General features: G+C 42.5%; 4 protein-coding genes across 6 annotated transcripts in view; 3 read left to right on the forward strand and 1 right to left on the reverse strand.

Annotated features, from left to right (window-relative positions):
* The window catches only part of eef2k (eukaryotic elongation factor 2 kinase), a 369,092-nt gene that overhangs the window by 286,614 nt on the left and 61,209 nt on the right, over positions 1 to 21,269 (forward strand). The window lies entirely within an intron of this gene.
* The window catches only part of LOC308302888 (neurotrypsin-like), a gene marked incomplete at both ends in the record, with an annotated part of 70,910 nt that overhangs the window by 30,072 nt on the left and 19,569 nt on the right, over positions 1 to 21,269 (reverse strand). The window contains one exon of the mRNA XM_080747206.1: positions 1,769 to 2,011. Coding sequence (XP_080603332.1) covers positions 1,769 to 2,011 — 243 coding nt within the window. The remainder of the gene's footprint in view (positions 1 to 1,768; positions 2,012 to 21,269) is intronic.
* On the forward strand, positions 5,823 to 7,466 carry LOC308303741 (zinc-binding protein A33-like; the record flags this gene model as incomplete). Its single annotated transcript, XM_080748237.1, has 2 exons — positions 5,823 to 6,792; positions 7,075 to 7,466. 2 exons carry the CDS (start codon positions 5,823 to 5,825, stop codon positions 7,464 to 7,466), a joined length of 1,362 nt encoding a protein of 453 aa, XP_080604363.1.
* On the forward strand, positions 10,166 to 11,830 carry LOC308303745 (E3 ubiquitin-protein ligase TRIM39-like; the record flags this gene model as incomplete). Its single annotated transcript, XM_080748241.1, has 1 exon — positions 10,166 to 11,830. One exon carries the CDS (start codon positions 10,166 to 10,168, stop codon positions 11,828 to 11,830), a length of 1,665 nt encoding a protein of 554 aa, XP_080604367.1.

Here is a 21,269-nt window from a genome sequence, read left to right on the forward strand (position 1 = left end):
CCTTGTATGTTTTTACCTTGGTGACAGTCGCAGTAGGCCCATCCATCCCTGTATGTTTTTACCTTGGTGACAGTCGCAGTAGGCCCATCCATCCCTGTATGTTTTTACCTTGGTGACAGTCGCAGTAGGCCCATATCTGTTATGTTTTTACCTTGGTGACAGTCGCAGTAGGCCCATCCATCCCTGTATGTTTTTACCTTGGTGACAGTCGCAGTAGGCCCATCCATCCCTGTATGTTTTTACCTTGGTGACAGTCGCAGTAGGCCCATCCATCCTTGTATGTTTTTACCTTGGTGACAGTCGCAGCAGGCCCATCCATCCTTGTATGTTTTTACCTTGGTGACAGTCGCAGTAGGCCCATCCATCCTTGTATGTTTTTACCTTGGTGACAGTCGCAGTAGGCCCATCCATCCTTGTATGTTTTTACCTTGGTGACAGTCGCAGCAGGCCCATCCATCCTTGTATGTTTTTACCTTGGTGACAGTCGCAGTAGGCCCATCCATCCTTGTATGTTTTTACCTTGGTGACAGTCGCAGTAGGCCCATCCATCCTTGTATGTTTTTACCTTGGTGACAGTCGCAGCAGGCCCATCCATCCTTGTATGTTTTTACCTTGGTGACAGTCGCAGTAGGCCCATCCATCCTTGTATGTTTTTACCTTGGTGACAGTCGCAGCAGGCCCATCCATCCTTGTATGTTTTTACCTTGGTGACAGTCGCAGTAGGCCCATCCATCCTTGTATGTTTTTACCTTGGTGACAGTCGCAGTAGGCCCATCCATCCCTGTATGTTTTTACCTTGGTGACAGTCGCAGTAGGCCCATCCATCCTTGTATGTTTTTACCTTGGTGACAGTCGCAGTAGGCCCAACCCTGTATGTTTTTACCTTGGTGACAGTCGCAGTAGGCCCATCCATCCTTGTATGTTTTTACCTTGGTGACAGTCGCAGCAGGCCCATCCATCCTTGTATGTTTTTACCTTGGTGACGGTCGCAGTAGGCCCATCCATCCTTGTATGTTTTTACCTTGGTGACAGTCGCAGTAGGCCCATCCATCCCTGTATGTTTTTACCTTGGTGACAGTCGCAGTAGGCCCATCCATCCTTGTATGTTTTTACCTTGGTGACAGTCGCAGTAGGCCCAACCATCCCTGTTATGTTTTTGAAGCGGTGAAAACCGCTTCCAATGAGTGGCTTTGTGTGTCCCACGCCCATATATGGTCATTTCAGTCCAGAATGAACAGGTTTTTTCAAAAACAAAATGTGTGTTTAATGTCCATATATGGTCATCTCAGTCCAGAATCAACAGGTTTTTTCAAAAACACAATGTATGTCACCTCATGTCCATATATGGTCACTCCAGTCCAGAATGAACAGGTTTTTTCTGTCCCGTACGTCCAGAATATCAGTCCAGAATGAATAGGCTTTTTCAAAAAGCAAAATGTGTGTCCCATGTCCATATATGGCCATTTCAGTTCAGAATGAACAGGTTTTATCTGTCCCGTCCGTCCGTCCGTCCGTCCGTCCGTCCGTCCGTCCGTCCGTCCGTCCGTCCGTACGTACGTACGTACGTATACATGTGTGTAGTGTCCGTCCCGGTCTGATGATTGGATACTTTGAGGATTGGTCAAGCTTCACATGACAATTCGGCCCTCCAGATAAAATCATTAATTCATTCAGAATATAAAGAATGTATAGATCACAGAGTTCATAACTCTAGAACACATAGAATAAAAGTTCACCGCTTCACTTCGAACCGAGGTTTGATTTTTACCTTGGTGACAGTCGCAGTAGGCCCATCCGATGGCCCCCGAGCTCTGCCTGAAGAAGCACCAGGGGTTGGACTCGCGGTCGGGGTTGCGGCAGTAGCTGTGGTCGCCCAGCCCACGGCCCGGGTACTGCAGAACGTAGTCGGGGAACTCCGTCCACTTCAGGCAGGGGGCGCCAGAGTCCGTCTGGGACACCGTCCCGTTGTAGTAGCCCAGCTCTGTGAAGCCCTCAGAGCAGGAGAGAGGGGCTGAGGGAGAGAGAGAGAGAGAGAGAGAGAGAGAGACGTGCAGGACCCAATAACGAGAGTATCAGTATAGGAATGTCACCATTACACATTTAAGTTGGCGGTTAATTGTCACATAAATAATTGCTATTAATGATTTAATTATGGGTTGTTGTTTTTTGGGGGCCTTGAACATTGGAACATGTGAATGCAAATGTAATTTCTGTTTGGTTTTTAGGCTTTATTTCCACAAATTGCACAGGGCAGATATCATAAATAAATATACAAATATACAAAGACATGACTGACAATTGTGACAAATGTAATAATTTTAAACTTGAAAATGTATGTATGCACAAAATAGATCAGCTATTTTACGCAGTTTCTCCAGTTTTTGGAAACCGTTTGAAAATGAATGAACATTTTTCAATGTTATTGAATTGATTAAGATAATGCAAAATATTTGCAATTTTCTCAAATAATTGTGATTAGGGGAATAGGTATTTTAACAGAAGGGGTTTTGGAGGTGGAGGATAAGAGAGGAGGTGAGGAGGAGTGTGCTGTAATTGCTGTTATTGAAATAACATCATCCCTGTGTTTTATTATTCTGTGAACACAAAGGCTGATTTTCATGCTGTGTAAAATGTCCCTGCAGGACTGATGCATGTAATGCATTCACCTCACTGATCCATATTCAGCTCCCTTTAACCTTTTACAGCACTTCTTTGTACAGCATACAGTGAAAATGATTTGAGAGAAGAGAGGGAGAAACAAAGAAAAGAAAAGATATACATTTCCATTGATGATGAAAATCCCCCAAATAAGGACTAGGCAGGTTAAGGCAGTAGATAAAGGAACAATTTACGTACTACTACTAGTCCATATCTAGACAACAATCACTTGCTTTAAAAAAAAAAAAAAGAAATATTACATGGGAATGACTTGAGAAAATGTACTGTTATGGCTGGAAAAAAAGCAGTTCCGTCCAGGTACGAAGAGTGACTCATGACATCATGAGGAGGAGGAGGAAGTTGCTTGTTGTACAGTAACAAGCAACTTCCTGCTCGGAAACGATGCAAATAGGACATGCCTGCCCGACCCTGTGATGCAATACCTGTTACTCGTTGGCAGAGTAGGCTACCCTTTGTACCCGTCTGCCTGTCTGTCTGTCTGTCTGTCTACCTGTGACCCATTTGTGCCTATAGGTTTGTACGTGTAGATATTTCTTGCATTCATTAAGATAGTGTATATTAATTGTACTCAGAGTAATATTGACTTACAAGTAAATTGTATTAAGTCTGGCCAGCTGTTTTGCAATGCTCTGGATGCAGTGAAATGAATTGTAATTTGGTGAATGTGAGTATAAGTATCATTGTATTTGTTTGTACGGAGCTTGGGTTTGAGTTTAGCTTCTTCCAAATAACGTAAGTACTGTTTTTCACAGACTTTTCAGCATTTAGAGCATTTATCTGTTGATTTCAGTTGCTGTTGTGTTTCTTAAACATACGTAAATTCTGCCTTAGAGGAATGAGGTGGAAACCACTGACAGGTAAAATGAAGCAAGAACAAAACAAACACTCACACACAGGAGGACATAATGGTGCATAGATAGCACAGATTAACAGAAAGAACTATTGTACCTCAGTGTAGTCATTGTAGTCATCTGTTTACCCCAGTTTACAGGGAATGCACAGGTACATTTGCAAACATTTGCACCTGCAACCACAGACATACAGGCTCAAACACGTGTGTATACTAGTGCACACGCACGCGCATGCACACACACACACACACACACACACACACACACACACACACACACACACACACACACACACACACACAGAGAGAGAGCCCGTGCTCACTTTGCGGGGTGCTCTGAGGCCAAATGGCCATTAAACTATGATTAATGGCTGAGGTACTTCAATAACCGGGAGCGCTCTTATCTCTTAAACACACACCCAGCACGGCTGCCCTGGAACAACATTATCAATGCAGCGCTTCTTCCCTCCAGCCCACCCTACACACCGTCTGCAACGCACGCACGCACGCACGTGCGCACGCACACACACACACACACACACACACACACACACTTCACTGGTTCCAATCTGGAAGAGGTAGAATGCAAGAGCGGCTAAAGCACAGGAGGACAAAATAAATAAAAGAAGGGTTCGAAACAAACGGGAAAAATGTGCTGCTCTACACAGCCTGAAGTAACAGCGAACCTGATAAATGACTCGTTTACAACACGCAAGGTCATCAGACCCATAAAGAGCCATAAAAACGTAAAGACACTTCCCACACCACTTTTGACGCATGTTGCACCAGAGACGGGAACGGGCGGAAATTAAAGTTAAGGTTAAAGTAGTTGGCAGTCACAAGTCACAGCAAAGGCTCCGTGTTGTTTCCTACACAAGAAGAGGTAAGAGATCATAAATAAGCTCACAAATAAATTTGAGAGCTATTATTAACCCCTGAAAGGTATCTCTTTTATGGTTTACAAAATATGACACGTTATGTTAAATGTACGCAGCATTTTTCTCGTTTGCTTGATTGATTGATTAATGGAATATTATATTTTATTAGACAGAAATGCAAAACGGCACAAGCACAGTCAAAACACTTTGTCTAAAAGGACTGCACCAAGAAAGTCCTCGCGGCCTTGTTTTGATTGGGGTCACTGGGTTAAATAGCCAGTATCTGTCCCCAAAATGTCCAATTATTTTCATGGTAATTAAAAAAACAAGACAAAAAAACATAACTCATCCAACACTTGGGATTATAAAAGTGCAGGATTTCAAACGTGATGTGGAGCAAAGTCAGGCAGATGGTGAACATTATTGTTTTTGTCCAAATAAATGCTTTTATACAAAATGTTGTGCCCTGCCCCAAGTCGAAACAGATTCTGACTGCAGAGGGTGAGAGCAATCTGTGGAAACATAGTAATACCAGTAAGACTCCCTAATCGGGAGATAAGCGACTGTCAGGTCGCAGCGTGATTTTAGGCCAAAATGTGTAGGAGCCGTGTCCAAAAATGTGTTTGAAAAAATCGGCCTGATGGTGGCGCTATATGGGACAGATCCATGTTGATGACATGAGTGTAGACATACTGTGTAGCGATTTGCGTGATTTTAGGGCAAAATCTGTGGGAGTAGTGTCCAAAATGTGTTTTAAAAAATCGGCCTGAAGGTGGCGCTAAATGGGATGCTTTTATGTTGTGCCCTGCCCCAAGTCGAAACAGATTCTGACTGCAGAGGGTGAGAGCAATCTGTGGAAACATAGTAATAAAATTAAAATTCCAGTGTTCTCTGGCCACCAGGCTGCAGTATTGTGTAGCAGTAGACACAGAGGAGAAGTAGGCAGCCAAAACCTAAGCATTTCTTTTTCTTTTTCATTCTTGATTATCATATAAAAGAAATCACCTATTTTTGAAGTTACAACTTCCCCTCCCTTGTTTTGTCCTGTTGGCTACTCTAAACCCCACTCAATATACAGTACACAGTAGGAGACATCCCACCAATACCCTACCCTATGTGTAGCTTTTTATTGGAACACTTAGATGGAATCAAATGGTGTGAATGCTAGCAATTTCGTGGAGTCTTTAAAAAGTATTAATATTGTTATTGTTTTTTTTTTCCTGCTAGCCTGCAGATCTATTATTTTGTATCCCCGCCAGGAAGCTTGAACAAACTTTGTCGGTCCTGGGTAGGCAACCTGGCCTGGCGGGGATCTGCGCTCAACGGAGCGCACGTACTTTAGCTGTTTATCCTGCGCTGTGTAAATATGCAATTATGCCCCTGATAAAACATTGTTTTTGTTGCATGTTACAGAAATGGATACTGCCAGCTCCAGCCTCCTTTGTGAATATGAGTTCCTGTGTTCCATTTGTCTGGCTGTGTTTGAGGATCCAGTGTCTACTCCATGTGGACACAACTTCTGCAAGGCCTGTATCACAGAATACTGGGATAACACTGGTATCTATCAGTGCCCGCTCTGCAAGACAAAGTTTGCGATCAGACCGGATCTCAGAGTCAATACTTTCATCTCAGAGCGCGCTGCCCAGTTCACGAGGTCTGTCCAAACACTTTCCAAATCGGGAGAGGTGGTCTGTGACATCTGCACGGACCCAAAGCTCAACGCCGTCAAGTCCTGCCTGGAGTGTCAGACCTCTTACTGCGGAACTCATCTAGAGCCACATCAGAGGTTCAAGGTTCTGCTAAAACACACACTGATTGACCCTGCGGAGAACCTGGGCAACAGCAAGTGTCAGAAACACGACAGGCTCCTGATGTTGTTCTGTAGGGCCGAGCAGGTCAGTCTGTGTGACTTCTGCGTCCGGACGCACAGCCAGGACCACGAGATCGTTCCTGTCAAGCAGGAGTGTCGAGAAAAGAGAGCTCAGTTGGAGAAGATGGAGACTAAAGTGCAAAGCATGATCCGCGAGAGGCTGCAGAAGATGCAAGAGTTCAAATGTGAGCAAAACGAGATTGCAGAAATCGTGCAGGAATTCGCCGCTCTGATGCCTGCCATTGAGAAAAGCCAGGCTGAACTCATTGATGCGGTTGATACAAAGAGAAAAGCAACAGAGAAATGGACCCAGGACCATGTTCAAGATCTGGAGAAGGAAATGACTGAGCTAGGGAGTCTGGGTACCCAGCTGAAGGAGCTTTTGGACACCAAGGACAACCTCCAGATGCTTCGGAACTTTCCGTCCCAATCCGTCCTCCCAAACACAAAGGACTGGTCTGCCATTATGGCCAGCAGCCAAGGACTACCAGAGCCCATTCAAGAATCATTGAGAAGTAGAATTTCGCAACTGCAGAAGACAGTTCAACAGATGACAAAGGAAATCAAGAACATCTGCGATACTTTAAGTGATGTTATGATAAGTGATGCTGCTCTAAGGAGGATGCGACAGTATGCAGTGGACGTTGTTCTCGATCCTTCAACAGCATACCAAACACTTGTCTTGTCTAATGATGGGAAACAAGTGAGCTACAGTACCACAGTACAAAGGCACGTCACAGGTGAAAAAATGTTTTTCAACAGATTCGCAGTTTTGGGAACAACCGGCTTCTCTTCAGGGAAGTTCTACTTTGAGGTGTACATGGGTACAAAGATGGAATGGGAGATAGGAGTGGCCACTGAGTCTATTAACAGGAGAGAGAACATTCGGGATCCAGAAAGTGGACTCTGGGATCTGATGTTCATCCTTGATAGATATGAAGCCTACGGTCTCCCTGACGTCCAAGTGAACTGGAGGAAGGTGGAGAAGGTCGGGGTCTTTGTGGATTATGAGGAAGGCTGCGTCTCATTCTATGACGTGGAGGCCAGATGCCTCATTTATTCTTTCACTGGCTGCCACTTCACTGAGAGAATCTACCCCTACTTTAATCCCTGTAACAATGAGTATGGTGCAAACCTAGAGCCATTGATCATCACTGTCAGTGATGATGACAGTATGGACAGTGATTGATGGGTGAATGAGTTAACAGGCCTTATCATCATCATCATGAATTAAAAGCATTTAATCAAAAAAGGTGATGTACCTGCAGTGAAGTGGCTTTGTGTTTTATCATTGACCTATGGAGTGATCAGTGGTGCATAATCAGATAAGATAAGATACTTCAAAAAGTTGATACAGAATCGACTTGGTTTATGTTACGCAAGTTCTATTTTTATTGTAAGGTCAGAGTACACCATAGTGATAAGGTACAATACAAGTTATGTTTTGTAACAAAAACAAGAAATAAATCTTATTTTGAAAGCAAATAACTTATTGTAAAGTAGTTTGGCATATCTAGCAAATTCATGCAGTTTTAACATAATTCAGCAGTGTGTTTTAAGTTTCAATTCAATTACAATGTGTGGCCCTTTACCCACTTTACTGAAGTCAGTAAGGCCCTCTGGAAATACATCTTGCCCACCCCTGTCATACGACATCAATCTATGTAAATGTGTTTTATTTTTATCAACACAGACTTATGTTCATTACATTTGATAAATTGTTTATTTATATTTTCATTGAGATTTTATTTTGAATCAGATCATGTTTCATTCTTCAAGTACAGGCTGACCATTTAGCCAATCTGAAATGTAATGCAATGTTATACGGTATCAAACGCTATCAAAATGCAAATAAACCCGCTTAGATTTATTTATTGGTTTAATCTAGTTAATATCTTAACGTTTTCATTTAGTCTCTTGTGTTTTTGCTCAAATCAGCTTCTCATGGTGCATTGTAGACACAATGGGTGCTCAATCTGCTCAGCATCATCATGAACAGCCCTGAAGCAACACATCATCAAGCTGTTTGACTCCAGCCAGCACTCATCATCCTTATCACAACGCTCTCCTCATCGCCACGACAACCACACTCTGCCTATTGCCATGGGAACGCACATCAGCAACAATGAGTATTTGGCACGGTTAACACCTAGATGCTGGATGGGGGGAAATGTACACACACACACACACACACACACACACACACACACACACACACACACACACACACACACGCACACGCCTCACTGCTTCCAATCACTGGAAGAAGAGAGAAAGTAGATTGCACGAGAAACAGCCAAAGAACAGGAGGGAGAAAAGTAATGCCTAATCTACGCTCTCTCACAGGATGGTGTTGCGTGCCAGAATCTGCAAGCTCGACGGTGTCCCAAACGTCCCGCAGCACTGAAACCAGCTGTTCTACAACCCGTTGTGAGCTTGTAGATCGGCTGCTTTCTGCGTGCCACGCCATGGTACAACAAAGTATAGAAAATGCTTACTTTAAAAGCTTTAATGATTGAAAACAATAAGAACGTTTGCTTATCTATACAGCTAGAAGAAACAATGAACCTGATACATTTAAGAGGCTCATTACAAGATGCAAGTCTTTAGAATATAACTTTTTTGAGGGCAGCCATACATAGCCTATTGACATACAGTTATGTTGTTACTTCGTACACAAGGTGTTATCAATGACAAATTGACAATAATTAAAGCTGTTCCTGGGTCCTTTTGTACTTGAGCTTGAAGTAACAACAGTGAACCTGATCAATCTAAGACTCATTTACAACATGCAAGGTCATTAGAGTTAGAGTCATAAAAACTCGGATGAGTGTAGATACTTCTGTCTCTTTAAGAACACGAAACCACACCACATGTGACTCAAGTCGGACCGGTTTCATCAGACTCAGCAGAGGGAGGAAATGAAAGTGAAAGTTAAGTCGACAGTCACAAGTCACAGTCAAGTCTCCGTGTTACAGTATCTACACAAGAAGAGGTAAGAGATCATAACTAAGCCAAAATTTGACATGTATTTTGTGAGCTATTTATTAACCCCTAAAAGGTATATTTTTTACGTTTTACAAAAGATTTCACATTATGATAACGTAAGCAGCAAAGTAGTGCGATCCCCATCCTGCACTTGGGATTATAAAGGTGCAGGAGTTGAAACATGAGTTGGAGCAAAGCCAGACACATGGTGAACATTATACAAACCTTACGTCGGATGATTGAAATGCTTTTATACAAAATGTTATGCCCTGCCCCAATTGTTATGAATTCTGCCAGATTCAGATGGCAGAGGGTGAGAGCTATATGTCAATACAATGACAAGGATTTTCTCTGGCCACCAGGCTGCAGTATTGTGTAGCAGTAGAAGTAGGCAGCCAAAACTTTTTCATTGTTGATTATCAGAAAAAAGAAATCACCTCTGTTTGAAGTTACAACCAGGTGTGAGATCTCCTGTAATTTTAACCTTAGGTTAACGCAAAGAGTGGGTTAATAAATAACTTTTTAGGTTCTATTTTTGCTACATTAGCTTATCTTGATATGGCAACCCAATGTAAACTAATGTCCTATTTGCTACTGTAAACCCCAAACAACAGACATGATGTCCCCATGCCATACCCTACCCTATGTGTCTCCTTTTTTATGGAATCAAATGGCGTGAATTCTAGCAATTTCATGTGTTTTTTTTTTTCTGCTAGCCTGCAGAAATATTCTTTTTATCCACAGCTGTAACAAACTTTGCTGGTCCTGGGTAGGCAACCTGGCCTGGCGGGGATCTGCGCTCAAAGGAGGGCACGTTTCTTGTTTATCCTGCACTGTGTTAATATTGTGCAATTACAGTATGCCCCTGACAACAATGTGTTTTTGTTGCATTTTACAGAAATGGCTACAGCCAGCTCCAGCCTCCTTTGTGAAGATCAGTTCCTGTGTTCCATTTGTCTGGCTGTGTTTGAGGATCCAGTGTCTACTCCATGTGGACACAACTTCTGTAAGGCCTGTATCACAGGCTACTGGGATACCACTGATACCTATCAGTGCCCGCTCTGCAAGACACATTTTGCGATTAGACCGGATCTCAGAGTCAATACTTTCATCTCAGAGCTCGCTGCCCAGTTCACGAGGTCTGTCAGAGTGACAGACCTTGCCCAAACACTTTCCAAATCTGGAGAGGTGATCTGTGACGTCTGCACGGACCCCAAGCTCAATGCCGTCAAGTCCTGTCTGGAGTGTCAGACCTCTTACTGTGGAGCACATGTAGAGCCACACCAGAGGGTCAAAGGTCTTCTAAAACACACACTGATTGACCCTGTGGAGAACCTGGGAGACAGCATGTGTCAGAAACACAACAGGCTCCTGACATTGTTCTGTAGGGCCGAGCAGGTCAGTCTGTGTGACTTCTGCGTCCGGACGCACAGCGAGGACCACGAGATCGTTCCTGTCAAGCACGAGTGTCGAGAAAAGAGAGCTCAGTTGGAGAAGATGGAGACTAAAGTGCAAAGCATGATCCGCGAGAGGCTGCAGAAGATGCAAGAGTTCAAATGTGAGCAAAACGAGATTGCAGAAATCGTGCAGGAATTCGCCGCTCTGATGCCTGCCATTGAGAAAGGCCAGGCTGAACTCATTGATGCGGTTGATACAAAGAGAAAAGCAACAGAGAAATGGACCCAGGACCATGTTCAAGATCTGGAGAAGGAAATGACTGAGCTAGGGAGTCTGGGTACCCAGCTGAAGGAGCTTTTGGACACCAAGGACAACCTCCAGATGCTTAGGAACTTTCCGTCCCAATCCGTCCTCCCAAACACAAAGGACTGGTCTGCCATTATGGCCAGCAGCCAAGGACTACCAGAGCCCATTCAAGAATCATTGAGAAGTAGAATTTCGCAACTGCAGAAGACGGTTCAACAGATGACAAAGGAAATCAAGAACATCTGCGATACTTTAAGTGATGTTATGATAAGTGATGCTGCTCTAAGGAGGATGCGACAGTATGCAGTGGACGTTGTTCTCGATCCTTCAACAGCACATCCAAGGCTCGTCTTGTCTGATGATAGGAAACAAGTGAGCTTTAGTACCACAACACTAAGGGAGGACGGAAGTGAAAATATGTTTCTGGTATATCTTGCGGTTCTGGGAACAACCGGCTTCTCTTCAGGGAAGTTCTACTTTGAGGTGTACGTGGGAACGAAGATGGAATGGGCGATAGGAGTGGCCACTGAGTCTATTAACAGGAGAGCGAACATTCCTCGGGATCCAGAAAGTGGACTCTGGGCATTGATGTTCATCCTTGATAGATATGAAGCCTACAGTCTCCCTGACGTCCAAGTGAACTGGAGGCAGGTGGAGAAGGTCGGGGTGTTTGTGGATTATGAGGAAGGCTGCGTCTCATTCTATGACGTGGAGGCCAGATGCCTCCTTTATTCTTTCACTGGCTGCCACTTCACTGAGAGAATCTACCCCTACTTTAATCCCTGTGACAATGAGTATGGTGCAAACCTAGAGCCATTGATCATCACTGTCAGTGATGATGACAGTATGGACAGTGATTGATGGGTGAATGAGTTAACAGGCCTTATCATCATCATCATGAATTGAAAGCATTTAATCAAAAAGGGTGATGTACCTGCAGTGAAGTGGCTTTGTGTTTTATCAGTGACCTATGGAGTGATCAGTGGTGCATAATCAGATAAGATAAGATACTTCAAAAAGTTGATACAGAATCGACTTGGTTTATATTAGGCAAGTTCTATTTTTATTGTAAGGTCAGAGTACACCAGAGTGATAAGGTACAATACAAGTTATGTTTTGTAACAAAAACAAGAAAGAAATCTTATTTTGAAAGCAAATAACTTATTGTAAAGTAGTTTGGCATATCTAGCAAATTCATGCAGTTTTAACATAATTCAGCAGTGTGTTTTAAGTTTCAATTCAATTATTCAATTACAATGTGTGGCCCTTTACCCAACCCTAACCCTACTGAAGTCAGTAAGGCCCTCTGGAAATACATCTTGCCCACCCCTGTCATACGACATCAATCTATCTATGTAAATGTGTTTTATTTTTATGTACTCAGACTTATGTTCATTCAATTTGATTGTTTATTTATATTTTCATTGAGATTTTCTTTTGAATCAGATCATGTTTCATTCTTCAAGTACAGGCTGACCATTTATCCAATCTGACATGTAATGCAATGTTATACGGTATTTCTATCAAAATGCAAATAAACCCGCTTAGATTTAAGAACTCAGAACTCAGATTTCTTTATTTATTGGTTTAATCTAGTTAATCTCTTAACGTTTTCATTTAGTCTCTTGTGTTTTTGCTCAAATCAGCTTCTCATGGTGCATTGTAGACACAATGGGTGCTCCTCATCATCATCATCATGAGCAGCCCTGAAGCAACACATCATCAAGCTGTTTGACTCCAGCCAGCACTCATCATCCTTATCACAACGCTCTCCTCATCGCCACGACAACCACACTCTGCCTATTGCCATGGGAACGCACAGACTCCCATCAGCAACAATGAGTATTTGGCAAGGTTAACACCTAGATACAAGCAGGATGGAGGGCAATGTACACAAACACACACACACACACACACACGCACACACGCACACACACGCCTCACTGCTTCCAATCACTGGAAGAAGAGAGAAAGTAGATTGCACGAGAAGCAGCCAAAGAACAGGAGGGAGAAAAGTAATGCCTAATCTACGCTCTGTCACAGGATGGTGCTGCGTGCCAGAATCTGCAAGCTCGACGGTGTCCCAAACGTCCCGCAGCACTGAAACCAGCTGTTCTACAAGCTCACGACGTGACGCATCCGCGACGCGTTGTGAGCTTGTAGAATGTAGATCGACTGCTGCAGCTTGCCACGACGAGGCACAACAAAGTATAAATAATGCTTACTTAAAAGCTTTACGGATTGAAAACAATAAGAACGTTTGCTTATCTACAGCTAGAAGAAACAATGAACCTGATAAATTTAAGAGGCTCATTACAAGATGCAAGTCTTTAGAATATAACTTTTTTGAGGGCAGCCATACATAGCCTATTGACATACAGTTATGTTGTTACTTCGTACACAAGGTGTTATCAATGACAAATTGACAATAATTAAAGCTGTTTTACATTGGGGTCCTTTTGTACTTGAGCTTGAAGTAACAACAGTGAACCTGATCAATCTAAGACTCATTTACAACATACAGTACAAGGTCATTAGAGTTCGAGTCATAAAAACTCGGATGAGTGTAGATACTTCTGTCTCTTTAAGAACATGAAACCACACCTTATCTGACTCATGTCAGACCGGTTTCATCAGACTCAGCAGAGGGAGGAAATGAAAGTGAAAGTAAGGTCGACAGTCACAAGTCACAGTAAAGTCTCCGTGTTGTTACAGTACCTACACAAGAAGAGGTAAGAGATCATAACTAAGCCAAAATTTGACATGTATTTTGTGAGCTATTTATTAACCCCATAAAAGGTATCTTTTTACGGTTTACAAAATATTTCACATTATGATAACGTACGCAGCAAAGTAGTGCGATCCCAATCTTGCACTTGGGATTATAAAGGTGCAGGAGTTGAAACATGAGTTGGAGCAAAGCCAGACAGATGGTGAACATTATACAAACCTTACGTCGGATGTTTTTATACAAATGTTATGCCCTGCCCAATTGCTATGAATTCTGCCAGATTCAGACTGTAGAGGGTGAGAGCTATCTGTCAATACAATGACAAGTATTTTTCTCTGGCCACCAGGCTGCAGTATTGTGTAGCAGTAGGCTACCAGGAGAAGTAGGCAGACAACACTTTTTCATTGTTGATTATCAGAAAAAATAAATCACCTCTGTTTGAAGTTACAACCAGGTGTGAGCTCTCCTGTAATTTAAACCTTAGGTTAAAGAGTGGGTTAATAAATAACTTTTTAGGTTCTGTTTTTGCTATCTTGATATGGCAACCCAATGTAAACTAATGTCCTATTTGCTACTGTAAACCCCAAACAATATAGACATGTCCCACCCCTGCCATACCCGACCCTAAAACACGTAGATGGAATCAAATGGGGTGAATGCTGGCAAATTCATGCATGGGTTTTTTAGAAAGTATTTTTTTCCTGCTAGGCTTCAGAACTATTCTTTTTATCCCCGGCTGTAACAAACTTCGCTGGTCCTGGGTAGGCAACCTGGCCTGGCGGGGATCTGCGCTCAAAGGAGGGCACATTTCTTGTTTATCCTGCACTGTGTTAATATAATGCAATTACAGTATGCCCCTGACAACAATGTGTTTTTGTTGCATGTTACAGAAATGGCTACAGCCAGCTCCAGCCTCCTTTGTGAAGATCAGTTCCTGTGTTCCATTTGTCTGGCTGTGTTTGAGGATCCAGTGTCTACTCCATGTGGACACAACTTCTGCAAGGCCTGTATCACAGGCTACTGGAATACCACTGTTACCTATCAGTGCCCGCTCTGCAAGACAAATTTTGAGATTAGACCGGATCTCAGAGTCAATACTTTCATCTCAGAGCTCGCTGCCCAGTTCACGAGGTCTGTCAGAGTGACAGACAGCAGCAGCCCAGCCCAAACACTTTCCAAATCTGGAGAGGTGGTCTGTGACGTCTGCACGGACCCCAAGCTCAACGCCGTCAAGTCCTGTCTGGAGTGTCAGACCTCTTACTGCGGAACTCATCTAGAGCCACATCAGAGGGTCAAAGGCCTGCTAAAACACACACTGATTGACCCTGTGGAGAACCTGGGAGACAGCATGTGTCAGAAACACAACAGGCTCCTGACGTTGTTCTGTAAGGCCGAGCAGGTCACTCTGTGTGACATCTGTGTTGGGACGCACAGTCAGGCCCACAAGATCGTTCCTATCCAGCAAGAGTGTCAAGAGAAGAGAGCTCAGCTGGGGAAGATGGAGACTAAAGTGCAAAGCATGATCAGCAAGAGGCTGCGGAAGGTACAAGAGTTCAAACGTGAGGTGGAGCAAAGCCAGGAAGACGGTGAAAACGAGATTGTAGGAATCGTGCAGGAATTCTCCGCTCTGATATCCGACATTGAAAAAAGCCAGGCTGAACTCATTGATGCAGTTGATGAAAAGCAAAAAGACGCGGAGAAACAGGTTCAATACCATGTTCAAGATCTGGAGAAGGACATTTCTGAGCTACAGAGTCTGGGTACCCAGCTGAAGGAGCTGTTGGACACCAAGGACAACCTCCAGATGCTTCGGAACTTTCCATCTCAATCCATCTTCCCAAACCTTAAGCTCTGGTCTGCCATTATGGCCAACAGCCAACTAACTGAGCCCATTCGAGAATCTTTGAGAAGAATAATTTCTAAACTGCAGACGACCGTTAATCAGATGACAAAAGAAATCAAGAACATCTGCGATACGCAGATGTTAAGTGATGCTGCTCTAATGAGGATGCGACAGTATGCAGTGGATGTTGTTCTTGATCCTTCAACAGCATACCGAAAGCTTGTCTTGTCTAATGACGGGAAACAAGTGAGCTACAGTACCACAGTACAAAGGCACATCACAGGTGAAAAAATGTTTTTCAACAAATTAGCGGTGTTGGGAACAACAGGCTACTCTTCAGGGAAGTTCTACTTTGAGGTGTACATGGGAATGAAGACGGAATGGAATATAGGAGTGGCCACCGAGTCTATTAACAGGAGAGAGAACATTCCTCGGGATCCAGAAAGTGGACTCTGGGCTTTGCAGTTCATCCTTGATAGATATGAAACCTACAGTTTCCCTGAAGTGCAAGTGAACTGGAGGAAGGTGGAGAAGGTCGGGGTGTTTGTGGATTATGAGGAAGGCTGCATCTCATTCTATGACGTGGAGGCCAGATGCCTCATTTATTCTTTCACTGGCTGCCACTTCACTGAGAGAATCTATCCGTACTTTAATCCCTGTAACAATGAGTATGATGCAAACGCGCCATTGGTCATCACTGCTATCAGTCATACTGATACTGAGTGAGTGAAGGAGTTAACAGGCCTTATCATCATCATGAATTAAAAGCATTTAATCAAAAACAGCTATTTCTTTTAAGCATTAATAAGTTCATGATTACTTTTTCTTTTTTCTTTTTTTTTTCATCCACAATTTATAATCAAGGCTTGGATGAAAAGAATATGATGAGGCTGGTGGGGACACTTACCTGAATGTCTAAAGATAACGTTAATTGTTTGAGTTGAGTGTTCATATTGCATCAGGGGGTAATAAATCAACGTTAATTTAATCAATCTGTATGCTTGGTAGAATATGTTAATACAATAGTGTTGTAGTACTCGAGTCAATGACTCGTCTCGAGTCAGGACTCGAGTCCAAATTTTCACTGACTCGGACGGTCTCGTCTCGGTCTCGCCCTTAATTTGACTTGGACTCGTCTCGGTCTCGGACCATTTGACTCGGGACTCGCCCCCCACCGAGTCCACTCGAGTCGAGTCATTACAATGCAATGGAATAAATGTTATATCCATATGAGGAGCGCATTCACGTTAACATTAAGAGAGCTGCCTTGTTAAGTAACGGAGCATTCTGACGTGCATCTCAGTAGCACGCATGCACACACACACACACACACACACACACACACACACACGCGCACACAGGCACACACACGCAGAGCCCCGCTCAACACAGCAACAGTAGCAAGCAACTAAGCTGAGTTCCCAGAAGTTATTTTTTTCGCCAAACAGACAACAGCACAACACTCCACTCTGCTTTCCTCTTACCTGCAGGATATCCTTGTGTCCCCAAATAAATAATCCTTATTGTAGTAAAAACAGCTTCCAAACACAAGCCTTTGTGATCATGTGTAGTTTAATCCACCCGCACCACTGGATTAAGAATGTACGTCTTTTTTATTTCCAGGTGTAGTCTATTACTCGTTAAGCAAGCCTCGTCTAAAAGTTTTAAAGTGCACTGATCAACAGAGAGAAGTGTAACATTGTAAGTCCCTGTAGAGAGGTTAAAACGAATCAAAACAACTTGAAGCAGTGACATGGGGTATTGTTTTGCCTTGTATATACTTGAAAGGCATCAGACTAATGACACAGGGTAGCCTACATTTCTCACCTTAAACAATGAAATGCAGACAGGCACATACTGCTATGTGTTTGAATGGGAAAACCTTATTTATTTATTTTAGCTTTTAGTCAAAATAAAATATTAAGATAAGAGTTTGTTTGAAAAATGTTTTGCTATAATCTTGCATGCTTTATTTCAATGCAACTATAACAGCAATGTTTAAAAATGTTATAGATTACAGTAGTAGACCTATAATCATTTTTTAAATAATATTATTTTTGTTATCACTTGGCCTTTTGGTGCATGGGCATCAATATTATATCCATATCATGATATTAGACTGGATAGGCCTAATTATTGTCTGTGATTTGGGATATTGTACTACAGTATATGCCAAGTCTTATTTCATACACTAAAGTACTTGTTCTCTGCCTGGGGGAAAATGTAATTGTAGCAACTCAAATGTCTAGTTCTTAGACAGAAAATTGGTATGGGAAAAAAACTACCTCTCCATAAAACTCCCTCAAACCTAAACCACAGCATTGACAGCAACCAAAGGTAATTTGGGGTATATTGGAAACACCAGACAGGTGAATGCACATGAACGGGGGGTTCTTGCATTGTGTGTGTGTGTGTGTGTGTGTGTGTGTGTGTGTGTGTGTGTGTGTGTGTGTGTGTGTGTGTGTGTCGAAAATAAATAAATAAATAAAACAAAAACAAACTAAAAATATTGTTTTCTACAGCCTACCTATCAAAAAAAGAAAAAAAAAACTGGACTTGGTTCGGTCTCGCCTCCATTTGGTCTCGGACTCGACTCGGACTCGCCTCCCATTGGTCTCGGACTCAACTCGGACTCGACCCCCTCCCAGGGGCTCTTGACTCGGACTCGACTCGGACTCGAACCCCATAGGACTTGGACTTGACTTGGACTCGCTTTAGGTGGACTCGACTACAACACTATAATACAATATAACCAATATGTCAGCAGTGATTGGAGGTAATCTCCCTGCGGTTCCATTGAGTATAGTTTACACTCCGGTGTCGGGGAGGACGGGACAACTACAGGCTGACAAAGTAGTACAGCCTGAAGCTTAGAGAGCAGAATCTCTCCTGTCCAGATGCAGATGCCTCATTGGGAGAGCGGTAGAATATTTGGTGAGGTTTGAATCCCGGGTTATATTGTTGCTTGTTAATAAAAAAGTTTGGAGCGACCAGAAAGTGAGTGCGTCAGTGCGAGCTACCTTCTTTGTTCCTTGAATCCCGGGTAGCACATGGATCAAATGCACAATGCTGTATATATAATACAGGTCATTCTCGGGAAAAAAAATATTGTGTGAAAAAGCATTGCAGATGCCCTAGCACCCCAAATCATAACTGACTTCGGAAACTTCCCACTTGACTTAAAGCAACTCTGACTTCAGAAGGTTAACATTTCTCTATTATAAATCCTTGTTTTGAGTGGTCTTGTGTAATATTGTAATATTTTGAAATATGGACTTTTGATATTCATGAGCTGTATGCCATACAAATTCAAAATTTTAACAAAAAAAGGAGTTTGGAATAATGGAATAATTCACTGAATGTCCAATGTATCTAGAATATATGAAAGTTTCAAGAAATATATGACATTTTTAAGAAATCTTCACTTTTACACAATATTCACATTTTTTGAGAAGGATCTGTAAATACACTAACATTTGTTTACCTTGTGCATACAGTACAGTACGTAACTATGCACACGTTACATGATGTGCAAAGTGTTTCAAGTCATTTTTGAGGTGAGCAAAAGCGGTTATATAAAAGCAATGACACTGATGTCCTGGTGAATGTGAATATGAAGGTGGTGAGGGTACTTGTACCTGCAGTGAACGCTCTATTTGAGCTCTACTTGCTGTACTGTCTGCCTGAATGTGCATTGTATTTCCCTACTGTAATGCAGTGAAGTGGCTTGTCTTCTCAGTCAAAGATAACAGTCATTTTATATGTGAGCCATTTATATATTTGAGTGAGACTTTAATTTTGTGATGTGATGGGCCAAAGACTGATGCTCTCAGATGAAACACAGCATGTAAATAGAGAAGAAAAAAATATAAATATATATCTAAGCTCATACCATATGAAACATCAATCTATGTTAATGTAAAAAAATAACTCAGACTTACAGTATGTCCATTACATCAAGATTTGCTTTTGAATCAGATCAGGTGTCATTCTTCAAGTACAGTCTGACCATTTAGCCAATCTGACATTTGTATGATGGTGTAACGCAATGATTTACTGTATTTCTATCAACATTTTAATAAACCATCTTAGATTGAAGAACTCAGAACTCAGATGTCTTTATTGGTTTAATCTTGTTTACATCTTAACATTTTCATTTCGTTTCTTGAGTTTTTTTCTCATCTCAGTTTCTCGTGGTGCATCTCAGACAATGGGTGCTCATCATCATCATCATCATGAGCAGCCCTGAAGCAACACATCATCAAGCAGTTTGACTCCAGCCAGCACTCATCATCCAACACTCTCCTCATCGCCACGACAACCACACTCTGCCTATTGCCATGGGAACGCACAGTCTCCCATCAGCAACAATGAGTATTCTATTTGGCACGGTTAACACCTAGATACAAGCTGGATGGATGGGGGGGGGGCACTGGGTTAGGGTTAGGGTGGGCACTGGGTTAGGTAATTTGAATCCACAAATTACAATTCATTTACAGGGAAACAAAATACACTTAGGGATACAAATAGCACCTTCTCCTCCACACAGACAAACTGCCTATAACTGCTAGAACAGAGCAATATTTAGCAAGTTGTTTGGCCTTGCTTTTTGTCATGCCAGCGATTGTTCGGCCACTCTAGCCTCGTAAACCGCCTCCTCCAGGAGCCACATTCTATTTGCTCACCAGCTCTTCCTAGAAATCCAAACAGAAAAGCACGAAGAGGCAGGTTTACGAGGCTATGGCCACTCGTGGTCAATTTATGTACACAACCCGGTCTTCCAAATATGACTATTGAGAATCTACTTCTGTACCCAAGGTCTGTTATGATTCTAAGTAATGTTTGGTACATACTGTAGAACACACACACACACACACACACACACACACACACACACACACACACACACACACACACACACACACACACACACACACACACACACACGCCTCACTGGTTCCAATCTGGAAGAAGAGAGAAAGTAGATTGCACCAGTAGAAGCCAAAGAACAGGAGGGAGAAATGTAGGCCTAATGCCTAATCTACGCTCTGTCGCGAGACAAAATCTGCAAGCCCAACACGTCCCACCTGCAGCACTGAAACCAGCTGTTCCACGAGCTCACGAGGTGTCGCATCCGCAACACGTTGTTGTGAGCTTGGGGATCGACAGCTTTCAGCGCACCACGCTGTGCTACAACAAAGTACAGAAAATGCTTACTTAAAATTACTTCACCCATTTAGGCCTAAGTCCGAGTTGAAAAAAGCCTTATAGACCTATAGTCCGATTTGAAAATTACCCACTGTTTTTCTGGAAAACATATTACTCAGCCTCTGTAGCAGCTAGATACAAAACTATTTGATAGCTTACACATTTGGTTTTCATAGAAAAGAAATCCCAAAAACTTAAATATTTTTTTCAAAAATGACTTTACTACATACTGTAAATGTACTGTAATACATAAAAATGTGTTCCCGGCCTGAGGGGGTAATGCATGTGTACTCGTTCATAATGGTTTAAGGATTCAAAACATTGAGAACATTTGCTTTTCTATACAGCTAGAAGTAACAATGAGCCTGATCAATTTAAGAGGTTAATTAAAGGATGCATTAGAGGTCATTAGAATAGAACTTTTTTCAGGGCAGCCACACATAGCTTATTGACATACTGTACAGTAAACAGTTATGTAATGTTACTTCATAGATACACAAGGTGTTATCAATGACACT

The sequence above is a fragment of the Nannobrachium achirus genome (assembly GCF_963921795.1).
Source record: "Nannobrachium achirus genome assembly, chromosome: 18".
Lineage (NCBI taxonomy): Eukaryota > Metazoa > Chordata > Actinopteri > Myctophiformes > Myctophidae > Nannobrachium > Nannobrachium achirus.